General features: G+C 40.3%; 3 protein-coding genes across 6 annotated transcripts; 2 read left to right on the top strand and 1 right to left on the bottom strand.

The window, feature by feature from the left end:
- Positions 1-401: 401 nt before the first annotated feature.
- On the bottom strand, positions 402-14,681 carry LOC131465268 (TOG array regulator of axonemal microtubules protein 2-like). Of its 3 annotated transcripts, none has more exons than XM_058637756.1 (8): positions 14,535-14,681; positions 4,054-4,300; positions 3,389-3,613; positions 3,168-3,294; positions 1,936-2,041; positions 1,133-1,371; positions 873-1,031; positions 402-755 (listed from the first exon to the last, which is right to left on the bottom strand). In XM_058637756.1, exons 3-8 carry the CDS (start codon positions 3,480-3,482, stop codon positions 596-598), a joined length of 885 nt encoding a protein of 294 aa, XP_058493739.1. In that variant the 5' UTR covers positions 3,483-3,613; positions 4,054-4,300; positions 14,535-14,681; the 3' UTR covers positions 402-595. The 3 variants fall into 3 exon arrangements, with proteins under 3 accessions (XP_058493739.1, XP_058493741.1, XP_058493740.1); XM_058637758.1 differs by having other exon boundaries at positions 3,389-3,490; XM_058637757.1 differs by lacking the exon at positions 14,535-14,681 and having other exon boundaries at positions 4,054-4,513.
- znf648 (zinc finger protein 648) lies at positions 6,524-9,968 on the top strand. Its single transcript, XM_058637754.1, has 2 exons — positions 6,524-6,667; positions 6,956-9,968. The coding sequence occupies exon 2, from the start codon at positions 7,020-7,022 to the stop codon at positions 8,427-8,429; it is 1,410 nt and encodes a 469-aa protein (XP_058493737.1). The 5' UTR covers positions 6,524-6,667; positions 6,956-7,019; the 3' UTR covers positions 8,430-9,968.
- Positions 14,682-15,850: 1,169 nt separating the features above from the next.
- gadd45ab (growth arrest and DNA-damage-inducible, alpha, b) lies at positions 15,851-20,943 on the top strand. Of its 2 annotated transcripts, none has more exons than XM_058637427.1 (4): positions 15,851-15,909; positions 16,575-16,676; positions 17,356-17,566; positions 20,074-20,943. In XM_058637427.1, the coding sequence occupies exons 2-4, from the start codon at positions 16,576-16,578 to the stop codon at positions 20,182-20,184; spliced, it is 423 nt and encodes a 140-aa protein (XP_058493410.1). In that variant the 5' UTR covers positions 15,851-15,909; position 16,575; the 3' UTR covers positions 20,185-20,943. The 2 variants fall into 2 exon arrangements, with proteins under 2 accessions (XP_058493410.1, XP_058493409.1); XM_058637426.1 differs by lacking the exon at positions 15,851-15,909 and adding an exon at positions 16,092-16,364.
- Positions 20,944-22,235: the final 1,292 nt, after the last annotated feature.

The raw sequence follows: 22,235 nt of genomic DNA, 5'->3' as shown, positions 1-22,235 counted from the left end.
GTAGAGAAGATAAAAGACATGGATGTACTGTATCTCCATCCCTGGATCCCCAATCCAGATACACAAGACATGTCAGGGGTAAAAATCATTAGTGAATACACTTAAAATACCTAACTGAATGTGTACGCCCCCTGCTGGCCCCTTTTGCTCTTGGACCAGCAAAAGACAGGCATGCTCACTCTCACTGACAACAAGGAGAAACACTGTTTTTCAGTGTCCTGCTAAAAAATATGATGTCAGGCGTGCAAAACCTCCCATCTGCTTCTTATCCTGCTTCCTTAAACCCCCTTAAAAGAAGAAGAATATGTCAATAATTTTGTGTAAGATTTGGTTGTTTCATTAGACCGTTTTCCCTTTTTTTTTTAGACGCATTTAGATGCAGATTTTATATGAGAGAGAGCAAAAAAAGAGAATGAGGGGTTACTTCAGGTAAGACAGGAGCACAGCTGTTGTAGTAAACATCTGTATTAACACACAAAAACAATTACAATGTTGATTTAATACGTCTTTGCACAGTACTTAAATTACCCTCACACTGGTAGTCAGGGGCCCCTCTAATTCATCAAGGTTTTCTAGCCTTGACTTAAATGTTATCTCAGATAAGTCTGGACTGTGAGTCTCCATTTTTAACTCTTCGAACCTTATTTATAATTTTAATCAGTTGTAACCTTTCGTCTTCTGGTCTGAGCTTCTCCCACTGTCTCATAAAGTCCCTTTGTCGAGCCATCTCCTGGAACATTAGTTGTCCATGGTGCCTGTGGAGAAAAAAAGTTACAGCAAAATGTTCAGGGGTGAAAAAAAAAGGTGAAATAAAAAAAAAACTAAAAGAGCCAAAACAGACCCACAGACCAGAAGTAACAGGAAAAACCAACCTCACATCTGGAGCTGCATCCATAGACATTTTCGCAACAGCTCTGAGGAATGGCTCTGTGAAGCTCCTTTCTGTGGTCAAGATGCGAGCAGGTCCGACTCTTTGGACCACCTGGTGCAGGTGTTGGGCCATGCTCGCTCGTACCACAGCATGAGGGTGCCTGAGGAAGACAGAGACCGAGGAACATGCGTTTAAACGCCATATCAACAACATCATGAGCTTCTGCTGATGAAAACAACACCACAGCTTATTTCCTCTTACATCAGCCCCGTGTTTAGCAGAACATTGACGATTTGTGTGAGGCTGCAGTTTTTCACCATGGCGTCCAGGGCCAGACTGGTCTGCTTTTTACAAAAGGCCGCTCTGTTTTGTGCCATTGACAACAGCAGGGCTTTGCCGGTGCGCTCTACCTCTTGGTCCATGGCAGTCTGGAGGTTCACGTAAAGGCCACCCACAGTGGAGATGGCTTCACAGGCCACTGCAGAGCGCAGGTTTTTCACCTGAAAAGCAAAAATATAAGATAAACCTGTAAGTGCTTTCTCAGTGTACCTGAATGGTCTAAGGATATATATTATGAGGTGTGTTAGTATAGATCCACGGTAGAGCTGAAACAATTACTCAATTAATCGATTACTAAATTAATCTTCAACTACTTTGATAATAGATTATTGGTTTGAAGGTTTTTTTATCATTATTAAAACAGGATTTCTGATTGTTTCAGCTTCTTAAATGTGAATATTTCCAAATTAACAAAGAAATCATTTAAACTAAATGATTTTGGTTTGTGGACAAAACAAGACATTTGAGAACCTCAATATTTCCAGGTTTGACAAACACTGATCAACATCTCATCTTATGCACCAAACGATTACACGATTAATTGAGACAATAATTGACAGATTAATCCATTATCAAAATAATTGTTAGTCAAGCCATGGTTCTCAAGCTGTGGTACGTGTACCACCAGTGGTACGCAAGCTTTGTCTGGTGCAAGGAAAATCAGAAATCCTGTTAGAAACTGAAACAAAAATGAAATAACGTGAATGTGTGAATGTGACCAGTACCTCCTGAATGAGGACTGAACACACTTGGTGGAGTTTGGTCTTCAGGGTCTGTGGGTGATGCAGTGTCAGAGCCTGAATAATTCTCATCCCAATGATTTTCTTCCTCCTGAAATTTTATAGGAAAACACATCATTGTACATTACTTACAAAAATCCAACCGCTGCAGCAGATATTCGTCTTATATCATTATATTATTACAGAGGCAGCAGTAATCAGTGTTCTTTCAGGAGAGCGACTTGAAACGGCTGTGTAGCAGCACAAAGGGGAGTGTGCAGGAGGCGATCGCCTGTAGAACCTGCTATAAAGTGTCTGTTCTGTGGCCCAACTCTTCCAAATGATGCTGTCATCTCCACGACCACCACTCAGCTCTATTCACCTAACCCCAGGTAAACGTATTTAAATGAACTCAATGTCAAACACTTAACTCTGCATGTGTTTGTAATGTCACACTAACATGTTTATCATGTTGCTTGTTACGTGATTGACGGCGTCATCACTGCATAACTGTGTTCATCACATGACGAGAGGACAAGGTGACAATGACCAAAAACATTTTACATGCAGCTGACATTTCACGTGTCAACATTTAAGAATGTATAAAGTATACACACAAAGTCAGTGTACAGATGCAAGTAGATGCACAGTTCACATCAGTCGAGCTGAGTGGTCATTGTTGCATCTCTTGCAGAGACAGTTTTGCATGATGAGCAGCTAGTTTGACATCTTCCAAGTGATACAAACTAAAGTCCCAAAGTATCGCTGGAAGCGGTTCAACAGTGCAACAGTGCAACAGTGCCTCTGATATTAACCGTGGTTGATGTTCTTATCTTCCAGCAAAAATGCACTAAAGCCATAGACGACAGCGATGTTTGGTGTGAACGCAGCATCACACCTCCCCTCTGCAGACATCACACCTCCCCTCTGCAGACCCTTGTTTTGCTTTTGCTGGTGATGCAGCTGATGTGGAAGAGCTCTCCTGCACGTCTGAGCTCCTCACCCTATCTCCAAAGCTATGTTGTTTTTTTGTGTATTTGTGTTTGTGTGTCTGTCAAAACTGATCTGTAATGAAGTGGACGCACCAGTAAATTAAAGGGAACTTACTTGCTGGTTGGTCAAGTCACGTGAAATAGATTTTTTTTTAATGGCCGTGTTTGTGTCAGACTAAGTACTAAGTACTGACTAAGTACAGTCAGCTGGTACAACAGCCTGTTCTCTAATGTCGGTGTCTTTACCAGTCATCTGAGGACATCTGCTGCAGGCAGTGAGACAGGCTCTCCACAGGGTTCAACAGTGGCTGAAGCTCTTTTCTGACAGTTGAAGTCCGGGGTTTGTAGACACTCCCCGTCACTGGCTTCTTCCCTGGGAAAAAGAAAAAGAAAAAGTCTAAGTACTCACTGCTATACTGTTATTATAAATGTAAAAAGTTGTGCATAAATGATAAGAAATGATTTACTTGGTTTACTAACAGCCCTTTCAGTGTGCTTGAACAGCTTAGGTATAGCTTTTATCATCTTTGTTTGAGGAACATTTGGAGGTGCTGGAACCATAGTCTCACCTGCAACCACAGGGGGATTGTATGAACAGTGGAAGTTTATTTGTAAGCTCTTTACCGTCTCTAGGAGAGCCTCCAATTTGTCCTTTGTTGTCTGGAGCCTGTATCCACCAGCTACCTCCTTGACTTTTAAGAACAAGTGGAAAATGATAACAATCAGTGTAATATATGCTCTATGGGTGCAGATGTTATCATCACTGTTTCAGACTGTGCAGGTGTTCAGTTTGATGGCTTGACTTGAACATGTATTCAAACTCATGAAACCTAGCCCAACATCCAGAAACCAGTAAACATTTTGTTTAATACATTCATTTCTTTGTTTCTTGTCTTTTTAGGTTTTTTTAAGTGTTTTTTTTCCCCATCAAAAATAAATGGAGGTAGATGAAATTGGCTACCATGGCAACCCAGATCAAAGGCAGGAGGAAATGACATCCTCCCCTTCCGTCATTGACCACCAGCCTCCTACTCTGAGTGATTTGATTTGTCACACACACACATGTTCTCTGCAGTGTCTCTCACTATGTAATGTCTGTCATTGTAGACATAATATGTCCAGAGCTTCTTACCTTTATCTGTGGGTTTAGTAATCAGAACAGGCAGACGGAACGCCCTCGTGTTCAGAGTGAAGTTTGGAGGAGCAGGTGAATACTCGGGGGTTCGTATCAGAGAAATGGCTCTAAGTTCATCTGGAGTATGAGTTTCTGCAGAGGAGATGCTGGAAGTCAACTCTGCTTTCAAAGACTCCTTGCATGAAACTTTGAAAAACTCCTTGTCCCAGGAGATGGCACCAATACCTCTATGACTCCAAATTTGCTGTGAAAAAGGAATAAAGAATACTTTTTTCTCTTGGTTTTGAGATAATCATCAAACAAGTGCATTTTACCATAGGGTTTAAAACTTTGGCATGATCAACAAAGGTATTGGAATTTGTTCCTTACTGGTGATAACAGAGTATCCATTGCTTCAAATATATACATATAGATATATATCTATAAGTGTATATATATATACATATAATGTAACAGCAGTTGGTATCTGTAATGTTCCCTTTGGAGTTTTACAGTAATTAGTATTTGTAATGAATGAATGTCTTGTTTCCTGATCCTCAGAGTGTCTGATGACATCAGATGTCAGACACTTTGAAGTATCTGATGATGCTCCTGACGTGTCTGAAGATTCTCCCTCACTTCTGAGAACACATTCTCAGTTGTGTTCACACTGAGAATGTCTTCTTTTTCTCGAGCATTCCCAGCATGCCTTTCTCTCCAAGGTTTTCTCCCACAGTCCAAAAATATGCTATGCTAATTTGACTTAGTAGGTTTGTCTTAGTGGTGTCTTTTGTCTGCTTTTGTTGAAGGAGTGAGAAGTGAGACCGCCACAAGCTTTAAATGAAAGATTATGTTTTGTGTTTGTTAACCACAGAGAATTTTTGTTTAAGCAACACTTTTGCACTGTTGTGTACTGTTGTGTACTGCTGTGTACTGCTGTGTACTGTTGTGTACTGTTGCAGCCATTACGTATGTGTTAAGACAGGTACTTCACAAAAACAGGACTCAAAGGCATGACTCAAAACAATTCAAATCCAGGCACAGAGGGGAAAGGGAACACAGCTTAGTTACACATGAGGTGAATCTAATGAGGGCGGGGCAGACAATCAAGAGGGAAAACACACAGGAGCAGGAAGTGAAGTGATCTGAAAACGAGAGGAGAGCTACGTTTTCAAAGTAAAACAGGAAACATGAAAGAAAGAAACAAAACTCATGACCTTAAGGAGAATGCAGAGATGTGGAAATGCACAATAACCGTGCCGTGCCAAGGCGAGTCGAGTCGAGCCGAGTCGGAGGAAACACGCCATAATCCCCACATGTGTGGAAATGATCAGTGAATGCAGAACAATGGATTATGAAGTGAAAATGTACACTGTGTTTTATGATGAAATGCTGATGGAGTGTGAGGGATCATAAGAGTGCAGGCTGACACTGTTTCACATGCAGACAGTATGGAGACAGTCAGGAGTGGATTAAAGCCCACGTGACAGAAGCAGTTCTCAGCAAAATCACTGCTGTTCAGACGCTTTGAAAAGCAAATCTGAAAAAAGCAAGCAAACTAAAAGGGGTTAACAAAATGTTTCAACTTCCATGGTTGAGTGACAATCATGTTCCATGTGGTGGTGATGATCATGAAAGTGAGATGCAGCCTCATGACAGCGTCTCAAATGACTAATCAAAAGAATAATCAAGTGTTATCATCATAGTACAGTACACCATAAAGAAAGAATACACAAACATCGTTATAGATTTGTATTTAGGGCTATGGCCAGATGTAATCCTTGGTAACACGTCACATCCTGGTCCAGGCTTTGCTGTGTGGTTTGCATGTTCTCCTCATATGCTTGTGAGGTTTCTTCTGGTACTCTGGATTCCTCCCACAGTCCAAAAACATGCAGAGGCTAAGAGTGTGGGAGTGAAAGGCTGTTCTGTTATATAGGGGTAATAGTAAAGGTCTATACTGTTTCTGTTGCTGCGCCGAGATTGTGGAACATTCTTCCTCCTCGTAGACACGCCCCTTCACTGTTCATTTTTAAAACGTATCTTAAAACCCATTTTTACTCTTTGGCTTTTGAGATGTTGATTTTGCTCTTGTTTTTTTATTGTACTACTTGTTTATTTTTGTGTTTTTTATACTTTCTTATATACAGTTATACACAGTTCCCATTGTTTTTATTAAGTATTAAGTATTAATTTCAGATAAAGATATTTTTATTGTGGGAATTCCATTCATTTTGGCATAAATATGTATCCAACTAGGAACAGGAGCAGGGGAAAAAATTAAATTAAATTAAATTAAATTAAATTAAATTAAATTAAATTAAATTAAATTAAATTAAATTAAATTAAATTAAATTAAATTAATATCTTGACACATCTGCGTCTCAGACACTGATCATGAAATGTCCTCTATGAAGTCTACACACACAGCTCGGTAAGATTAGCCAGTGGCAGGAAAGCTGAGCCACACTGTGACGAAATCACAGCTGCTGCTGACCCAAACAAAACGTCCAGAGCTGCAAAACTCCACCCATACCACTCTTGGACATCCTCTCATACCACCACCTGATGGTTGTATATCTGTGGCAGCTCCAAGATTCAACATGCGACCTGCCTGAGAACAGTCTTTGAGGTAAGCAGCTCAGGGGAATGTGTTCAATCATTCAAGTAAAGAAAAAAGTAGATTTCGTGTGCATTGTTTATTAGGGAGACATATTTACGAAAGATTCCTAGAAATATAAAAGTAGATGTGTTTGAATGTAATGTAGTACTTTGCAAGATATATGTGCCATTTGTGTAAATCCTTATATTATAGTTTAGGGCTGGGTAATATAGCCAAACATAATTATTGTGAGGAACATTTTTTAATCAGTTTTACGTACTTTTATTAATGATCTGTTCAAATGTTTTCTTTTTTCAGGATACATTGCTTCCCTAAGTTTGAACGTTGTAGATGTTTTCATGCAACAGCTATAAAAGTGATCATGGAGGAGGAAATGTCTCTTGCAAAAGAAAAACACCAAGCAAGACTTTCAGATGTGGAGAATGAAAGTGATGCTGATGTGATGAACTCACCGTCAGAGAGCAGTGACTATGGAATCCTTTACCTGAACCCTCAAACACCAAACTGGTCTCTGGTGGAGAAGTTTGCCAACCTTCCAGGAGAAGGTCCAGGAGAGAAAATGATGGGATTATGTAATGACCAAGGCCACCATGTTCAAGTATTGTCACGGTGCAAGGAAACTCTTACTAATGATGCAATCCACATATTTAATGGCATGTTTTTGGAGGCAACTCAAAAGAGTTGTTCCAAAAACCTCAAGACCAACCAAGTGCGAAAGGATGTCTTACCCAAAACGAAGGCGTCTAAGATGGAAGCTGAGCTAGAGGAAAATTCTCCAGGTGGAGGTGAGAACAAGAATGAAAAGAAGAGAGTGAAAAGTCCACCTGTGAAGAAATTGCATAAAAAACAGGAAAATGACAAGATTCCTCGACTTTTGGTGGCAATGAAAAAGCGTGAAGCCGACACACAGCACCGTCCCTTCCAGTGTCGGCAATGTCACTGGGCCTTTAAGAAGCTGAGCAATCTGCAGAGTCACTTACAAACTCACTCTGGCCTCAAGCCACATGTGTGTGACATATGTGGCAAAGCTTACTCCCATCAAGGCACACTACAGCAGCACAAGCGTCTGCACACAGGTGAAAGACCGTACCACTGCCCTTTCTGTGTCAAGACCTACATTTGGTCCTCAGATTACCGCAAGCACATACGCACTCACACTGGTGAGAAACCGTATGTCTGTGACTCCTGCGGGAAGGATTTCATCCGCTCGTCTGACCTGCGCAAGCACAAGCGGAACTTGCACACGAACAACAAGCCCTTCCCGTGCAGGCACTGTGGCAAGACCTTCTACAAACCACTCTCCCTGAAGCGCCATGAGCGAAAGCACCTGGGGGAACGGCCTTTCTCCTGCCCTGACTGTGGGAAGACGTTTACCCTTCCAAGTCGTTTGGAGGAGCACAGCAAGGTCCACACAGGTGTGCGTCCGTTCGTCTGCTCCGTGTGCTCCAAGTGCTTTACTAAGTCCTCCAACCTGGCCGAGCATGAGGCCATCCACAGCGGAGCGCAACCGTTCAAGTGTGAGGAGTGTGGCGTGGCATTTGCCCTGGCCTCCCGCCTCGTTCGTCACCAGTACGTCCACAACAAGGGGAAACCGCTGCAGTGCACTGGCTGCAGCAAGAACTTCAGCCAGCCAAACATGCTGAAGCTTCACCAGGAGCAAACCTGCGTCGGGAGAATCTTTGTCTGTGTGGCGTGTCACAAGTCGTTCAAGTGTGCAGCAAAGCTAGCTCAGCACATGCTGCACCACAGGGACGTGAGCAGCGGAGTCTGATGCCCACTTGTGTTTCCCCCCCTGGGGGAGGAATAAAGTTCAATTCAATTCAATACAGCAGCATACCTGTGTCATACCAGTACACATTACCAGTGTAATAGTTTTACAGGTTTCAAGCTTAAAACTTTTGGGATTTTCCATGAACAGAAACTATGTAACGTTATTTGCCTCCTTCATCCATCATACCTGACTGAGGGAGTGTTTATGTGTATACAGTGGCAGGGCAGGGGTGGGTGGGTGGTTGGGCAAAATACGTATTTATTCCGGTCAAGCTACTGAACAAGCAGAATTTTTGCTGAAACTTTTCATGTACACTTCTTAGTGTTGTTTTGTCTTGCTTTACTAGCACAATGTTGTTGTGCTAGCTATCTATCTTTAAGTAAATTACTAAAGGTTTTTAACACAAATGTCTAAAGAATAACTGAAATGACTGAAATAACCTTTCTTGGTCTTACTCATGTGTGATAAAAAAAAGAAATACTGGATACTGGTTGGAGTTTGACTGCAAACACAGAAACATCCATGAAAGGTTTCAGAAGTCCATTGTAATGTTTTAAAAGCCTGGATCCCTTTGGGTAAAGGCATCTGCCATATGACTCAGTTCCTCATGAGGGAACATGACACAAGTAGCTTCAAGACCAATTGACAATTTCTGTGGCGTGAGCTGAAAAACGTCATCAAATTGTTTGCAAGGATGCTCCACGGAACCAACATTTTGTGACCACGTGGACCTTATGCATGGAGAAGCCAAAATGTTCATTTTACACCTACAGAGCCAAACTTTAATGACTTTTAAAATGTATGCTACACACACAAATGTATGCTACACACACAAAATGTATGCTACACACACATAAAATGGATATTAATATACCTGTATCCCCACGATTATGTCTACTGGCGGACAAAAATCTTGTTCCACAAAGAGTATTAACTGATTCCTACAGGTTTTATTATGTATTCCATAATTGGAAGAGTCCACACAGACCAGATGAAAGACCTCGTCCACTAATGGTCATCTGTCTGGAGGCTTGCCGAGGAGCGACAGCAGTGGAGGCCAGTGAGCCCAGTGGGCAGAAACATGTCTATGTTTATGTAAGATCATATAAGTGTGAGTTTATACCAGAACAAAAATGTTCATGTTTTATTGTTCTCTTTTTTTTGTTTTTTTTTTCTGTTTTCTGTCTTTGACTCTAAAGGCCGTGGTATACTTTGGTGCGTGTGGCGTGCACGTCCCATATCGTGGACCCTAGTGTGTCAGGGTCCTGTAGTATCTGACCACACCATCGGGTGGCGGTACACGTCTGGACACAAAGAATAAGACGCATTCCTACCAAAGAAGAAGAGAACGATGCTACAGCTCCCACGGACACGTCCTGGTCGAGCAGTCCATTGGCAGGGGAGTCGGGGGTGTCAGCAGGTTTGAGGGTCGCCATGTTGAGGCTTGGATGTCTATCCTTGGCGACTACTTCCAAAAAAGATTAATATTAATATTAATATTAGCTTAAGATGCTCCTAATAAACTGCCAAATGACCACATATTGTAATGAATGGAGGATATTGTATTTTTCAACACTTTACCCCAAATGTACTGATTCACAGACCTGAATACTTGAATTCGACTGGTATCAGTGACATTAGCTACACATAATTGAATGACAGCTTACATAAGTTAAACAAAATTTGGAAAGCTGATACAGCATTAGAGTCCATCTGTCCTCAATGTTTCCATTCCTCTGGACAACAGATGGGCTGTTTATTTGCAACCGTCAATCATAAGTCTGGACCTAACCCCGACTCATTACTGTGACCACATTAAAGACATAGTTCAGGTTTTTCTCAAGTGTAGTTGTATTAGGCTGCCAGAGGACACCAAGTGGCAACCATTAAACCATTCAAATCTAAACTGCCATTTTAAAAATCACCATGTTGGTTCATTGGAATCACCTGCAACCAGACTTCTATTGGATTATACCAGCTGACAGTCAGACCCCTGTCCACTCATACTTTGTGCCATACTTTATTTTCCTCTATTACAGACCTGAACCTTGGAAGTGAGACCATGAACTCCTCTGGAAAATGGTTTATGGACATTATAAATCAAGTGAGAATAGAAGCTATTTATTCAAATGGACGTTTGTGTTGGGAATGCAATGAAAAACTGATTGAAACCACTGAACAAAAAGCTAACCTAAATCTTTATCCTAATTATCTTATGTGTACAGTTTCCTACAATACATTTGCCACTTAATCTCTGATCAGTGGCAAATGTAGAGTTTGTGTAAGAGTTTGTGTCACCTTGAAAACCACCATATTGGACTCCACAACTTGAGAGCGATCTGGCAACGGGCCGAGGGAAGAGTGGAGCTTAAGATCAGGATCCAGAGTAATGAGCTGCAGGTGAAGGAGATCCGCGATTAGGAGTCAGCTGGCCGCCGTGCCCACACGGCCACAGGAACGGACAAACAAACAAACAGAAAACACAGAAACACAAACCGACACAAAATAACACACCCTAACACTTGTGGGAACAAAAGAGTTGCTTGCTGCTGCTGCTGCTGCTGCTGCTGCTGCTGCTGCTGCTGCTGCTGCTGCTGCTGCTGCTGCTGCTGCTGCTGCTGCTGCTGCTGCTGCTGCTGCCTTGTTTGGTAAGTTTGTGCCACTGAGGAAAAGCCCAAACACTGGAATGACTCGAAGGACTTTAAGAGTTGCAAAATGAAACATTTGAACTTAATAACGAAGGCAGCAGCCGATCAACAACATTGATTTTCTCTGTGGTCTTTGGAGCATTCGTTTTGTTTTTACCAGATGTATGTCATGTAACATTAAAAAGTACCAAGACAATTAAAAAACAAACAAACTGTAGTGATAAATATTGTCAACTACTTATATCCAGAATAAAAATGACATCTGTATCTCTGGTCTGATTTCTCTTCTCCTTAGCGACGCACTTGAAGCAGTACTTCTTGCAGTGATCCATCATGTATCCAGGCTTTGACGTGTTACTGGAAGGCAGGAAGTGGTGATACCAGTGATCTGGGAGCTGGATTCCCTCAGCCAGAGTATCCGATTAGCACTTGGCTACTGCAGACTAATCGTAAAAGGAGACAGTGTATGCTATGTTGTTACTTGCGCCACATTAATTTGGGAGGCGCTGTTCGAAATGCCAGCTATTTCTAGCAAACTGCATTTTCAGTATAAGGTAGGTTGTGTGTGCAGAGTCCTATAAAACAAGTAGAATTAAACAGATATACAGTAAATCTATACATTTTTGATATAGATGTATGTAGTATACATCACAAAGCATGTTTATGAGGTAATATGATGATATGATAAAGCAATAAGCATATTCTTAAGCTAACACACACTGAATGACCTTTATTTGGGTGAGTTATTTGTGAAATGGCTAAAATGCTTTTTTTTCTGTTGTCCCCATTGATTTGCAGCTAGGTTTTCCCTGCATGTCTCCAGGCTGATATGCAGAGCACTGTCAACTATATTTAAGTTGCTGACTAAGTGTAAATACCTCATACAACCCCACTCCATAAAAACAGTATACTGTATATCACAAGCCTTGCAGATTTCCTCGTTCCCCCACCACCAGCAGCATGTGGAATCATCCAGTTTGGCAGCTTGACAACAGAGTCCTCCATATCTATTCTTTCTTATAACATAAAAACAACAAAATTACACTTATGTTTTTGTAAAATGGTTAATAATAATAGTAATAATTAACTACTGCTCATACTTTTTCCACTTGGCTTGGATCACTGGTTTACCCTTTAGTTAAGATTTACGTGTATATGTTTTAAATTACACACACAAAATCAAGTTTAATTAATTTACCAAAAGTATTTTTAGGTGTTACAGAGGTGACTGTAAATGAGTTGCTACATTATACACGTGTGAACTACAGCCTCGGATTAAATGTTCATTTATTATCCAAGTTTTGATAAAGTGGTTAAAGGTGTATTTGTGGATATTTTGGCAATGCAATAGAACTGCAAATCACTATAGTATGGTTAATCATTATCAGCTGCAGTTGATAGTCGAGGTCAAATCTCTTGTCAAATTTCTTGTAATTAATGAGGTCAATTAGGATATCAGCTTCCTACATACAGTATGTCATTTCCCTGCAGTCAGCTTCAAGGAAGGCCAGCCAAGCACTTCTATATGTGTTGCTGTGCCACTCTGTCCAAAGTATTTCTGTATCGAACATGCAACACTATAGTCTGCAAGTTGTGGGGGGGGGGAGGACATTCCTAAAAAGGAAATATGGGCTGTGTCGCAGACAGTATGGATCGTATTGCTATTCCCCAGAAGCTCAGGTGAAACTCTCATTTTACGTAACGTACCAATCATGTGCGAGATCAAAGATCCTGTAAACTTAAAAGACATTTAAAGGTATTTAATGTAAAATATGCAGTAGTTCATCGAAGCTACATTTACCTGAGATACATGATAGTTGTTCTTCCCAAAGTTAGGGTCAGGGTTTTGGAATATTTGAGAGTCCTCAATATTAGTATAATAATTCTTCCTAATTTCACTTATTAATCTAATTGCAGATGTAGAATAATTGGTTATTATTGGGAGAAGCGAGGGGGCCCAAATGGGCTTGGTCTGCTTGAAGGTTTTAAATGATTTCCTAAGGAAAGAGGAGTGTACCCTCTAGTGGTCAAAGTTGAAAAAAGCAGCTTTGTGGCAGATTTAAAATCCACACACCCTGAGGAATCTGAGGAGATTAGATTTAACAATACCAGAGTAGGTGTGCTTAGGGTGGTGACTTGTCTTAAAACGAAGGGCATGGATGTGTGTTTTTTGGAAAAATATTTTATATCCAATTTGAGTTTGTGGAAAATCAGGTCAAGAAAATCCACCGAGGTCAAGTTAATTGTACGGTTGTATGGTTGTAAAGAATATTTAGGAAATTATCAAAATCATCCAGAGTATATGTCCAGACCCCCCAGATGTCATCCAAGTACATGCCTTTTGGAGCAGGTTTGTAGTGCTGATTGTTCCCAGGCAGAGGTGAATGTCTTCCCCATAGCCGTGCCTTTGATTGGTAAATAATATGCATTGTTACATTCAAAATCATTGCGGGTCAGATTGATTTCTAATAGTTCCAGAAATTCCTTGTCAGGTCGTTTGGAGTCAGGATATTGAAGAAAAAGACCGTTTTTAATGGCCTGATGCCCTCAGAAATGTCTATGTTAGTATAGAGACTACAGATCTACATCCATGGTGAAGAGGAAGGAGTCTGCAGGAATGGGTAGTTGTTTAAGTACTTGTTACCTACAGAGTATTTATAATCTCTAAAAGTCTATTTGAAGTACTGGGTGCCTAAGTGGTGATTTTGTTTAAAGGAGAAATAAATGACATTTTAAACAAATACATGAGATACATCTAAATACAAAAGCAACTATGCAGCAGTTTACTTCTTTATCAAAACTGGTACTATAAAAACTTTCCTCTACGTTCGGAATGCCACCTCAGTGGCAGTAGTTGTTTTAACTTGTGTTGATTTTGCTCTTCAACTCTTGGTTAAATTCCACAAAAGCACAAGAGCAATGTTGAATACTGAGGGAAGCGTTCCCCCTCTGAAGCTATAGCCATCTGTAATCACAGTACTTAGCACATAACATAAGTAATTATGTGATTCATCAAAATAAAAGTGATAGCTACAAGTTATTCTTATTTCCACACATAGGGAAACAACAATGATTATTTCCTGTGCCAATTCTGATTTATGCTAAGTCTTTGGATCAAGTGTGGTTCTCTTTTATTTACAATATAAATCTAAATCTTCATCATGTTACATCTGCACAAAGAGCTTCATTATTATTATTATTATTATTAGTGTGTGTTAGCTGTGCCAATCTCAGCTGACATAGGGCAGGCGGGGTCAAACCCTGGAACACACACACAACCATACACTCTCACATCGATGGTCAATTTAGAGTGTCCAATTTTCCTAATCCCCTAATCTGCATGTTTTTGGACTGTGGGAAGAAACCCAGGGACAATGCAAACTCCATGCAGAAAGGCCCAGGCTCATGATAGATAGATGAATATTAATAATAAATAAATACATGCAAAAGTACTGACAGTTTCCTCTGTGTCCTCGGCCTTAGTCTCATCGGTTTGTTTGATCCATGAGAAAATAAAAAGGCATCTTTGAGTGGTTGAATGAGTGCTGCCATGTTGTCAATAGAGAGGCAGCTGTTCACAGTCTGCTGGTCTCAGGTCAGTGGTGACAAGTGGAACGAGAGGCTCCCTCTCACATTAACCCTGCAGTCTATAGGTTCACTTTTGCATGAGAAGAATATCAAGGAGCCTCCATCAATACTTCATTCATTGTAGTTTTACAATAAAAGGAAATAAATGATATTTAATACCTTATTGATGTTGGCACTAACAAATATATATATATATACAGTATATCTTTATTTTTATTAACAGCAAACCACTATTTTATATCGACTCTCGACCAGAGGTGTCAAACTCAAACGACCCGGGGACCAATGAGGGTCTAGTCTGGTCAAGAGGGGACCGGTGTTGGGTAGCAAGTGGGCAATATGATCTTAAAAGTACAACACAATATTCCATCATGATATCGAAAAGAAGATATGTGAAATGTGATGATATTTCAACTATAAAAGTACAAGTAAAAGTCTTTGTACTGACATGGAATGATGCATCCTTCACGATAAAAACATAAAATAAATCTATTAATATCAAAACCAAACAAAAATAATAACGTGAAATGACGTAAATAACAACATGGACAGTTGTAATTAAGACACTAAATAAGTTTATGTGTAGAATTTACTGCTGAATGTAATACATTTAACAATATAGTTAGTATTACATTGTGAGGAGGTCGCGGGCATGTTTTCATTATAACATGATATTAAGTGATGGGCCGCATGCAATTGATTGGGGGCCACATATGGCCTGCGGGCCGCTAGTTTGACACCTGTGCTCTAGAGGTTTGTCCTGGACACAAGAAAGGGGGTTGGGAACCACTGCTCTAGACTATATAAAAACGAAACAACATTTCCTGCAAATTATATTTTTATTTTGTTTTTTTTTTCCCTGTCATTCAATTGGAGGTATTATCCCAATATTAATTGTTTATTTCTTATATTCTTATTTCCTATGTATGTATTTATGATCTATTTTATTTATTTTTGATTTGTTCAGTCTTGGTGCTGTTTGTCATAATTCCGTAATGTAAATAAATAAAGCTAAACATCAAACTTCTGTCCATCTGTGTGTGTGTGTGTGTGTGTGTGTGTGTGTGTGTGTCCGCCTGTGATGTCAAAGGCAACGGTGTGTGGCTTTGATGGGACTTTACATCAGAGCCACACATGTACATCAGAGGTTGATGAAAGGAGCGTAATGTCTATAATTCCCTTGTGCATCAAAAACTGTCCAACGGTCCTTGACACTCTTCAAACTTCGCAGGTCATATTTTCAGGTGAGTCATTTCTTGCATGTTTGATTGTGTATTACTCTTTACCGTCATTTAAATGTGTTATAATCATATTCATTTAACTATATAATACGTTTGCACCTCTTCTCAATATCAATGTTCCAAATAATACGTTTGCTAAGTCCGGTTTTCAGTCATTAAAACATGTGTAATGTACAAATAACTGTCGGTTCCGCAAAGCGTCGCTGTGTATCCACGAGAACCGGCAGAGGGAGGGCGGGGACGGCAGGTAGTTACGTGACCACCGAAGCCGGTTTATGTAAATGAGGAGTGGAACCAGGAGGAGGTTTTCGTTACGGAACTCACGAGTTCCATCAGCAGAGCCGCAGAACGCACACGGGAGACTCCGCACGCTGCGAACTGGATTTACTGCGACAACAAACCGCCGCGATGTGCAATATGACTGTTGAAGAAAACAGCGCAGATCATTCTTCACAGAGGTTCGTTTTCACTGCAGAGCTTTCGTTGAACTTCGTTAGTTTTCGTCATGTGTCGGCTGCGGCTTGGGCTTTTGAAGCTAATCGACGTGTGTTCGCTGGAGTTGCTTTGTTGCATGACTTTTCAGTGAGCCCGTGTAACTGTTGTGACGTGAGACAGTTTTTGTGAGTATGTTGTGTTAGGACACGTGTGTGTTTGTGTGTGTTATTTAGGATGGTGTCGGTGGCTGAAGCGTTAGAGGAGGTGCTGAGCTCTGCCTTGCCTCAGAATTGCATCACGGTTGGAGTCTACGAGGCTGCGAAGTCACTCAACGCGTAAGTTAAAAATAACCTGTCTGTCTGACTGTTTGTCTGTCTGTCTGACTGCGGAGGCTCTGAGCAGGGGCTAAGCAACATGATGGGCAGCCTGAACGCCCCCCCCCCCCCCCCCTAAACGGCTACAAAAGACCATGCACAGTCAAGCGTGTTTGAATAGGATTGCATTGCTTAAAGGTGCATTTACTGAACAACCCTCTCTCCATTGTGCAGTATTTGAATCAATGAAGCAGATGATCTAAATGTTTAAACCTTTGAAATTGAAACTTGATGGAGGGCTGTGGGCTGAATGAAAACACCCATTGTATGAGATGTCTTACAACTGGATGAAAATGTGCATAAATGTGCTGTGAATGGCAAAAGTGTAGTGTAAAGCAGATTTGAGTGGTCATTAAGTCTATATATTATATTATAGATTTAGATTTAAGTCCTTGGATCCCAGGTTCCTTAAAGTAATCTTTAACATGGGTAAATAACAAGTTAACGTTGTTTCTGTCAAAAAAACAAACATTTTTACACCTTTTATACCCATGTGTTTCTCACAGATTAATAAAGTAGTGTATCTCATGCAAACAGCAGCATAGAGAGTGATACACGTGTGAATAAGAATGATTCTGGTCTATGTGATGTTTCCCGTTATTCACATTATTACGTTATTCCTATTTGTCATGTCTCGTAGCGATCCAGACAACGTGGTGTTGTGTCTGCTGGCCACAGACGGCGAGGAGGAGGACGTGGCTCTGCAGATCCATTTCACCCTAATCCAGGCGTTCTGCCGCGAAAATGACATCAACATCCTACGAGTGAGCAACATCAGACGTCTAGCAGAAATCCTGGGTGGAGGGAAACCCGGTGGGGAGCCCATGGACCTGCACTGTGTTCTAGTTACTGTAAGTGTCATTACTCACATCTGTTTACCGCAAAATATGTCATTTGTTACTCATTTCCTCTGGATGTTCTCCAGGATTTTTCATGTCAACTCCCCGAGACAAATCAGTTAATTGCAATTAAGTTGCAGTTAGCAACTTACAAAGGCTTTTTAAACACCATAGAACTCTCAGTTCCTGTGTTTCCTGAAGGCAGCATGACAGGAAGCTCCTCCGCCTTCGCTGTCCCTCATGATTCCACACCACAAAAAAATAGCTGTCAGTGAAAAAACTAGATCTGAAACAGAAAAAGAAATATGATTTTAAACTCTTTCAATTTTAATCTGAAAACATTTGTGCCCAGCCATGGAAAATCCAGGAACAAGTCTCCCGAGGGGCATTTTGAGTAATTTACAGATTCTGAGTGTCTAACACGTGGAAATCTGAAAGTATTTGAAGATGTGGCCATTTTTCAGTTGTTTAATCCCTGTATGTGACTTCAAATGAACACTAACGTAACGTAGATTAACGATGTTAATGAAAAGTCACCCCGCGTATATACAGTATGTAGCGTATATACTGTATGTAGGGTATATACAGTATGTAGCGTATATACTGTATGTAGGGTATATACAGTATGTAGTGTATATACTGTATGTAGCGTATATACTTTATGTAGCGTATATACAGTATGTAGTGTATATACTGTATGTAGCGTATATACTGTATGTAGCGTATATACTGCATGTAGCGTATATACTGTATGTAGTGTATATACAGTATGTAGTGTATATACTGTATGTAGTGTATATACTGTATGTAGCGTTTATACTGTATGTAGGGTATATACTGTATGTAGCGTATATACTGCATGTAGCGTATATACTGTATGTAGGGTATATACAGTATGTAGCGTATATACTGTATGTAGCGTATATACTGTATGTAGCGTATATACTGTATGTAGGGTATATACAGTATGTAGGGTATATACAGTATGTAGCGTATATACTGTATGTAGGGTATATACAGTATGTAGCGTATATACTGTATGTAGCGTATATACTGTATGTAGGGTATATACAGTATGTAGGGTATATACAGTATGTAGCGTATATACTGTATGTAGCGTATATACTGTATGTAGGGTATATACTGTATGTAGCGTATATACTGTATGTAGCGTTTATACTGTATGTAGGGTATATACTGTATGTAGCGTATATACTGCATGTAGCGTATATACTGTATGTAGTGTATATACAGTATGTAGTGTATATACTGTATGTAGTGTATATACTGTATGTAGCGTTTATACTGTATGTAGGGTATATACTGTATGTAGCGTATATACTGCATGTAGCGTATATACTGTATGTAGGGTATATACAGTATGTAGCGTATATACTGTATGTAGCGTATATACTGTATGTAGCGTATATACTGTATGTAGGGTATATACAGTATGTAGGGTATATACAGTATGTAGCGTATATACTGTATGTAGGGTATATACAGTATGTAGCGTATATACTGTATGTAGCGTATATACTGTATGTAGGGTATATACAGTATGTAGGGTATATACAGTATGTAGCGTATATACTGTATGTAGCGTATATACTGTATGTAGGGTATATACTGTATGTAGCGTATATACAGTATGTAGTGTATATACTGTATGTAGCGTATATACATTATGTAGGGTATATACTGTATGTAGCGGGACAAAACAAACAAATGCAGCACGCTATCCAATGCTGGCAAAGTTGTTGCTCATTTAAAGTCACTTGCACACACAAGCACCTGAGTGTCATACAAATGTTACTGTTTGAAAGATAATTGAACTGCAGGGAAGCTAAAAGAAGAAGCTCCAGCTATGTTTGTTTGTTGGTTTGGTTTTTTTTGTGTTTAATCTATGACTAAGACTATGTTAGGCCTGAGGACCTGGTTCTGAAGGTTAAGCTTTAGGTCATTCCTTAAATGCAGGCAGTATTTATATTTTATTTAGATGTATTTTTTTGTGTTTGCATTGCCAAAAAATTGTTCTGAAATGTACAATCAAACAATGTAAAAGTTTGTTTTTGTAAAAAAAAACACACAAATCCAGTTGGTTGTTTGTATTAAGAGATGTTCTTTGTGCTTTCATTTAAAAGTATTTTAACCGATTCTTCGTAACATAAATGTGTGAGTGAAAGTGTGACTGGCAAAGCTCTTGTGTAAAGCAGCTTGGAGTGGGCATTAAGACTAGAAAAGTGCTGTATAAATACAGACCGTTTTCCATTTGCTTCAGTGGCTTCTTCATATTTGATGCTTTCCGCCTCGATACCTTTGTTTGTACGACTGATGATCAAAACTTTCCCCTTCCATTAAATCCTTCTGCTTAAACCAACTGCTGTTAGAGTCTAAGTTCTCCTGCAAACGTCCACACTCATTCGTCTGGGAAAAAAGCTGTGTTTGTGCATTGTGACTAATTCTGCAGGATATTGAATCAGCAGAGACTAATAACCATTGTGTCCGTTCCTCTGCAGAACCCTCAGTCGCTGCTGTGGAAAGATCCTGCACTGAGCAAAGTCAACAGATTCTGCAGAGAAAGTCGCTGCTTGGATCAGTGGGTGCCCGTCATTAACCTGCCCGACTGAGGAAATCTGGCCTGGAATATTTATGTACCTTGTGCATTTTAGAGGGGAAAAAAGAAAAAAGTAACTTCACACGGCTCATGTTCAAGTCTGTGTTGGACTTGTTTTTGGAAAGAGGCCTCAGAGAGACGGAGGAGGAAGAGAAACGTTTCCAACAACTTTAACCAGGTCAGGGTGAACCCATGTGGGCCGGGAGGAAGAGTGACTCAGCAGTCTCGGCTCCAGGATTTCCAAAGTTTGACCACACCTTTCTCTGCAGTGAAAGGGAAGAGCCTTTTACGGGAAACTTGAGTCATGTGGGCACACAAGAAACACGTGGGGAAGCACAAGCACAGGCACAGGCACAGGCACAGGCACATGAATGACCAAAAGCCAGAGACGGACGGCTGGAGTCCTCACTGACGAGACTTAATCAAATAAAAGAGCCTGACCACACTGGACTGGAGCAGTTCAGCTCCCTGCTGGAAGAATCCCTTTAACATTGAATTGACCAAAATCCAAGCAACAGCATATTTATTTAATAGTATTTAACATTTGTCACTTTGATAACATGGAAAAAAGGGAACTTTGCACACTTTGTTGTTATTGTTATTATCTTAAGGGCACTGCAATGTTAAGATGTGTCCACTAACTGATGTTTTTTATTATTTTATCTATTATTATTATTATAATTATTATTCTTGATAACAATTCAATGAGTTATATTTATTGTGCATAGTTCATGGAGTTTGCTAAGTTGACTTGAATAAACCATCAAAAACAGTCATTCTCCTCGGGTGACGTTCTTCTGCAGTGATTCTGGTGTGACAGGTTTTGCATTGCATGCGTGTTTTTCTGAGGACGTGTCCTCAGTAAGCTTTCACTGAGGACTCTTTCAGGACAGGCCTCCTAATGTTGTTATGCCTCAGAAGACTCCTGCAACAGCGAGGGTTTGGACATTAACTTGGTTTGTTGTTTACAGCAACATGATTTATATTAACACTGCTGCAGTGATCTGACCCCAATATTTTGATATTTAAACGTCATGGGGGGGAGTTCAAATGTCTTCTAAGTGTGCTTGCATGAGGTACTGAGACATGGCAGCAAGAGGGAAATCAGATTTCAGCCTCGTCACAGAAGGCTCACGCTAATCTGTGTCTGTGTTAGGGAGGTGAATGCACTGCTTGGATCCAAGTCCACGAAACAAGAGGCACGATGAAAGATTCAAGAGTATTTATTGTTTTCTCAATAGGTCAAAACAAGGCAAAATCAAAATCAGACAAAATAAACTAGACTATACTTGGCAATAGAGCTACTAAACACACTTGGACTCTGACGTGTTCTCTGGGAGCATAAACGACGCACTGGCACATGACAGTGGGACTGGGGACACTATATAGGGAAGAGGGAATCAAGGGCAGGTGCGAGTGATTACTTAAGGATCACCAGGTGAAGTGCATGAGGGAATCAGGGGAGATGTGTCACAACAACGCGACAGGAAGACATGAACGTTTACCAAAATAAAAGGGGAAGTGAAAATCAAACACACACCAAAAGTGACATGAACTTAACGCGACTTTAAACTTAAACTAACACAAGAACTGACTAAACAAGATAAAGACACGAACAGATCTGACGCCTCGTGATCTCACAGTTGTCACTTTGTAAACAGCTGCAGAGAAAATCTGCGGTTATACATCACAGCATGTGGGAGTTGTTGATCCACTGCTGCCTCCATCAGTAAGTTCACATGTGTGATTTTGTCACTTTGGTGTTGTGACATGAACCCGACACCTGTGAGTTAAAGTTGTCGACATAAAACATTAAAACCTGTACTTATTTTTAAATAACAAAGTAAAAGCAAATGAATGTGAAAATGTACCTAAACAAATGTACTTTGCCAGCAGCTCGTGTGTCCCCTTCAGCTGAAAATGCAGATTTGCTGTATGCTCTTTGGTGCAGGAGAGTGAGTCATTGACAAAACAACACACACAAAAAAGTCTGTTTCATGGTAAAATGAGTAGCAAACAAATAGATCACTGACACTCAGTGAGACATGAGTGTAGTTTTCTTTG

Source organism: Solea solea, chromosome 9 (genome assembly GCF_958295425.1).
Source record: "Solea solea chromosome 9, fSolSol10.1, whole genome shotgun sequence".
In the NCBI taxonomy this organism is placed as follows: Eukaryota; Metazoa; Chordata; class Actinopteri; order Pleuronectiformes; family Soleidae; genus Solea; species Solea solea.
Note: the sequence above shows the minus strand (reverse complement) of the source record. Positions and strands in the feature narration are given on the sequence as shown.

What these genes read in the sequence shown, in the direction of transcription:
- LOC131465268 (XM_058637756.1), bottom strand. Translation starts at nt 3,482, where the DNA reads ATGGTTCCAGCACCTCCAAATGTTCCTCAAACAAAGATGATAAAAGCT. An exon ending in GTTCAGTCCTCATTCAGGAG is followed by an intron (nt 1,372 to 1,935) that starts GTACTGGTCACA and finishes TTTGCTTTTCAG; the next exon opens with GTGAAAAACCTGCGCTCTGC. An exon ending in GATGCAGCTCCAGATGTGAG is followed by an intron (nt 756 to 872) that starts GTTGGTTTTTCC and finishes TTTTCTCCACAG; the next exon opens with GCACCATGGACAACTAATGT.
- znf648 (XM_058637754.1), top strand. Translation starts at nt 7,020, where the DNA reads ATGGAGGAGGAAATGTCTCTTGCAAAAGAAAAACACCAAGCAAGACTT.
- gadd45ab (XM_058637426.1), top strand. Translation starts at nt 16,315, where the DNA reads ATGTGCAATATGACTGTTGAAGAAAACAGCGCAGATCATTCTTCACAG. An exon ending in GCAGATCATTCTTCACAGAG is followed by an intron (nt 16,365 to 16,574) that starts GTTCGTTTTCAC and finishes TGTGTTATTTAG; the next exon opens with GATGGTGTCGGTGGCTGAAG. An exon ending in TGCACTGTGTTCTAGTTACT is followed by an intron (nt 17,567 to 20,073) that starts GTAAGTGTCATT and finishes GTTCCTCTGCAG; the next exon opens with AACCCTCAGTCGCTGCTGTG.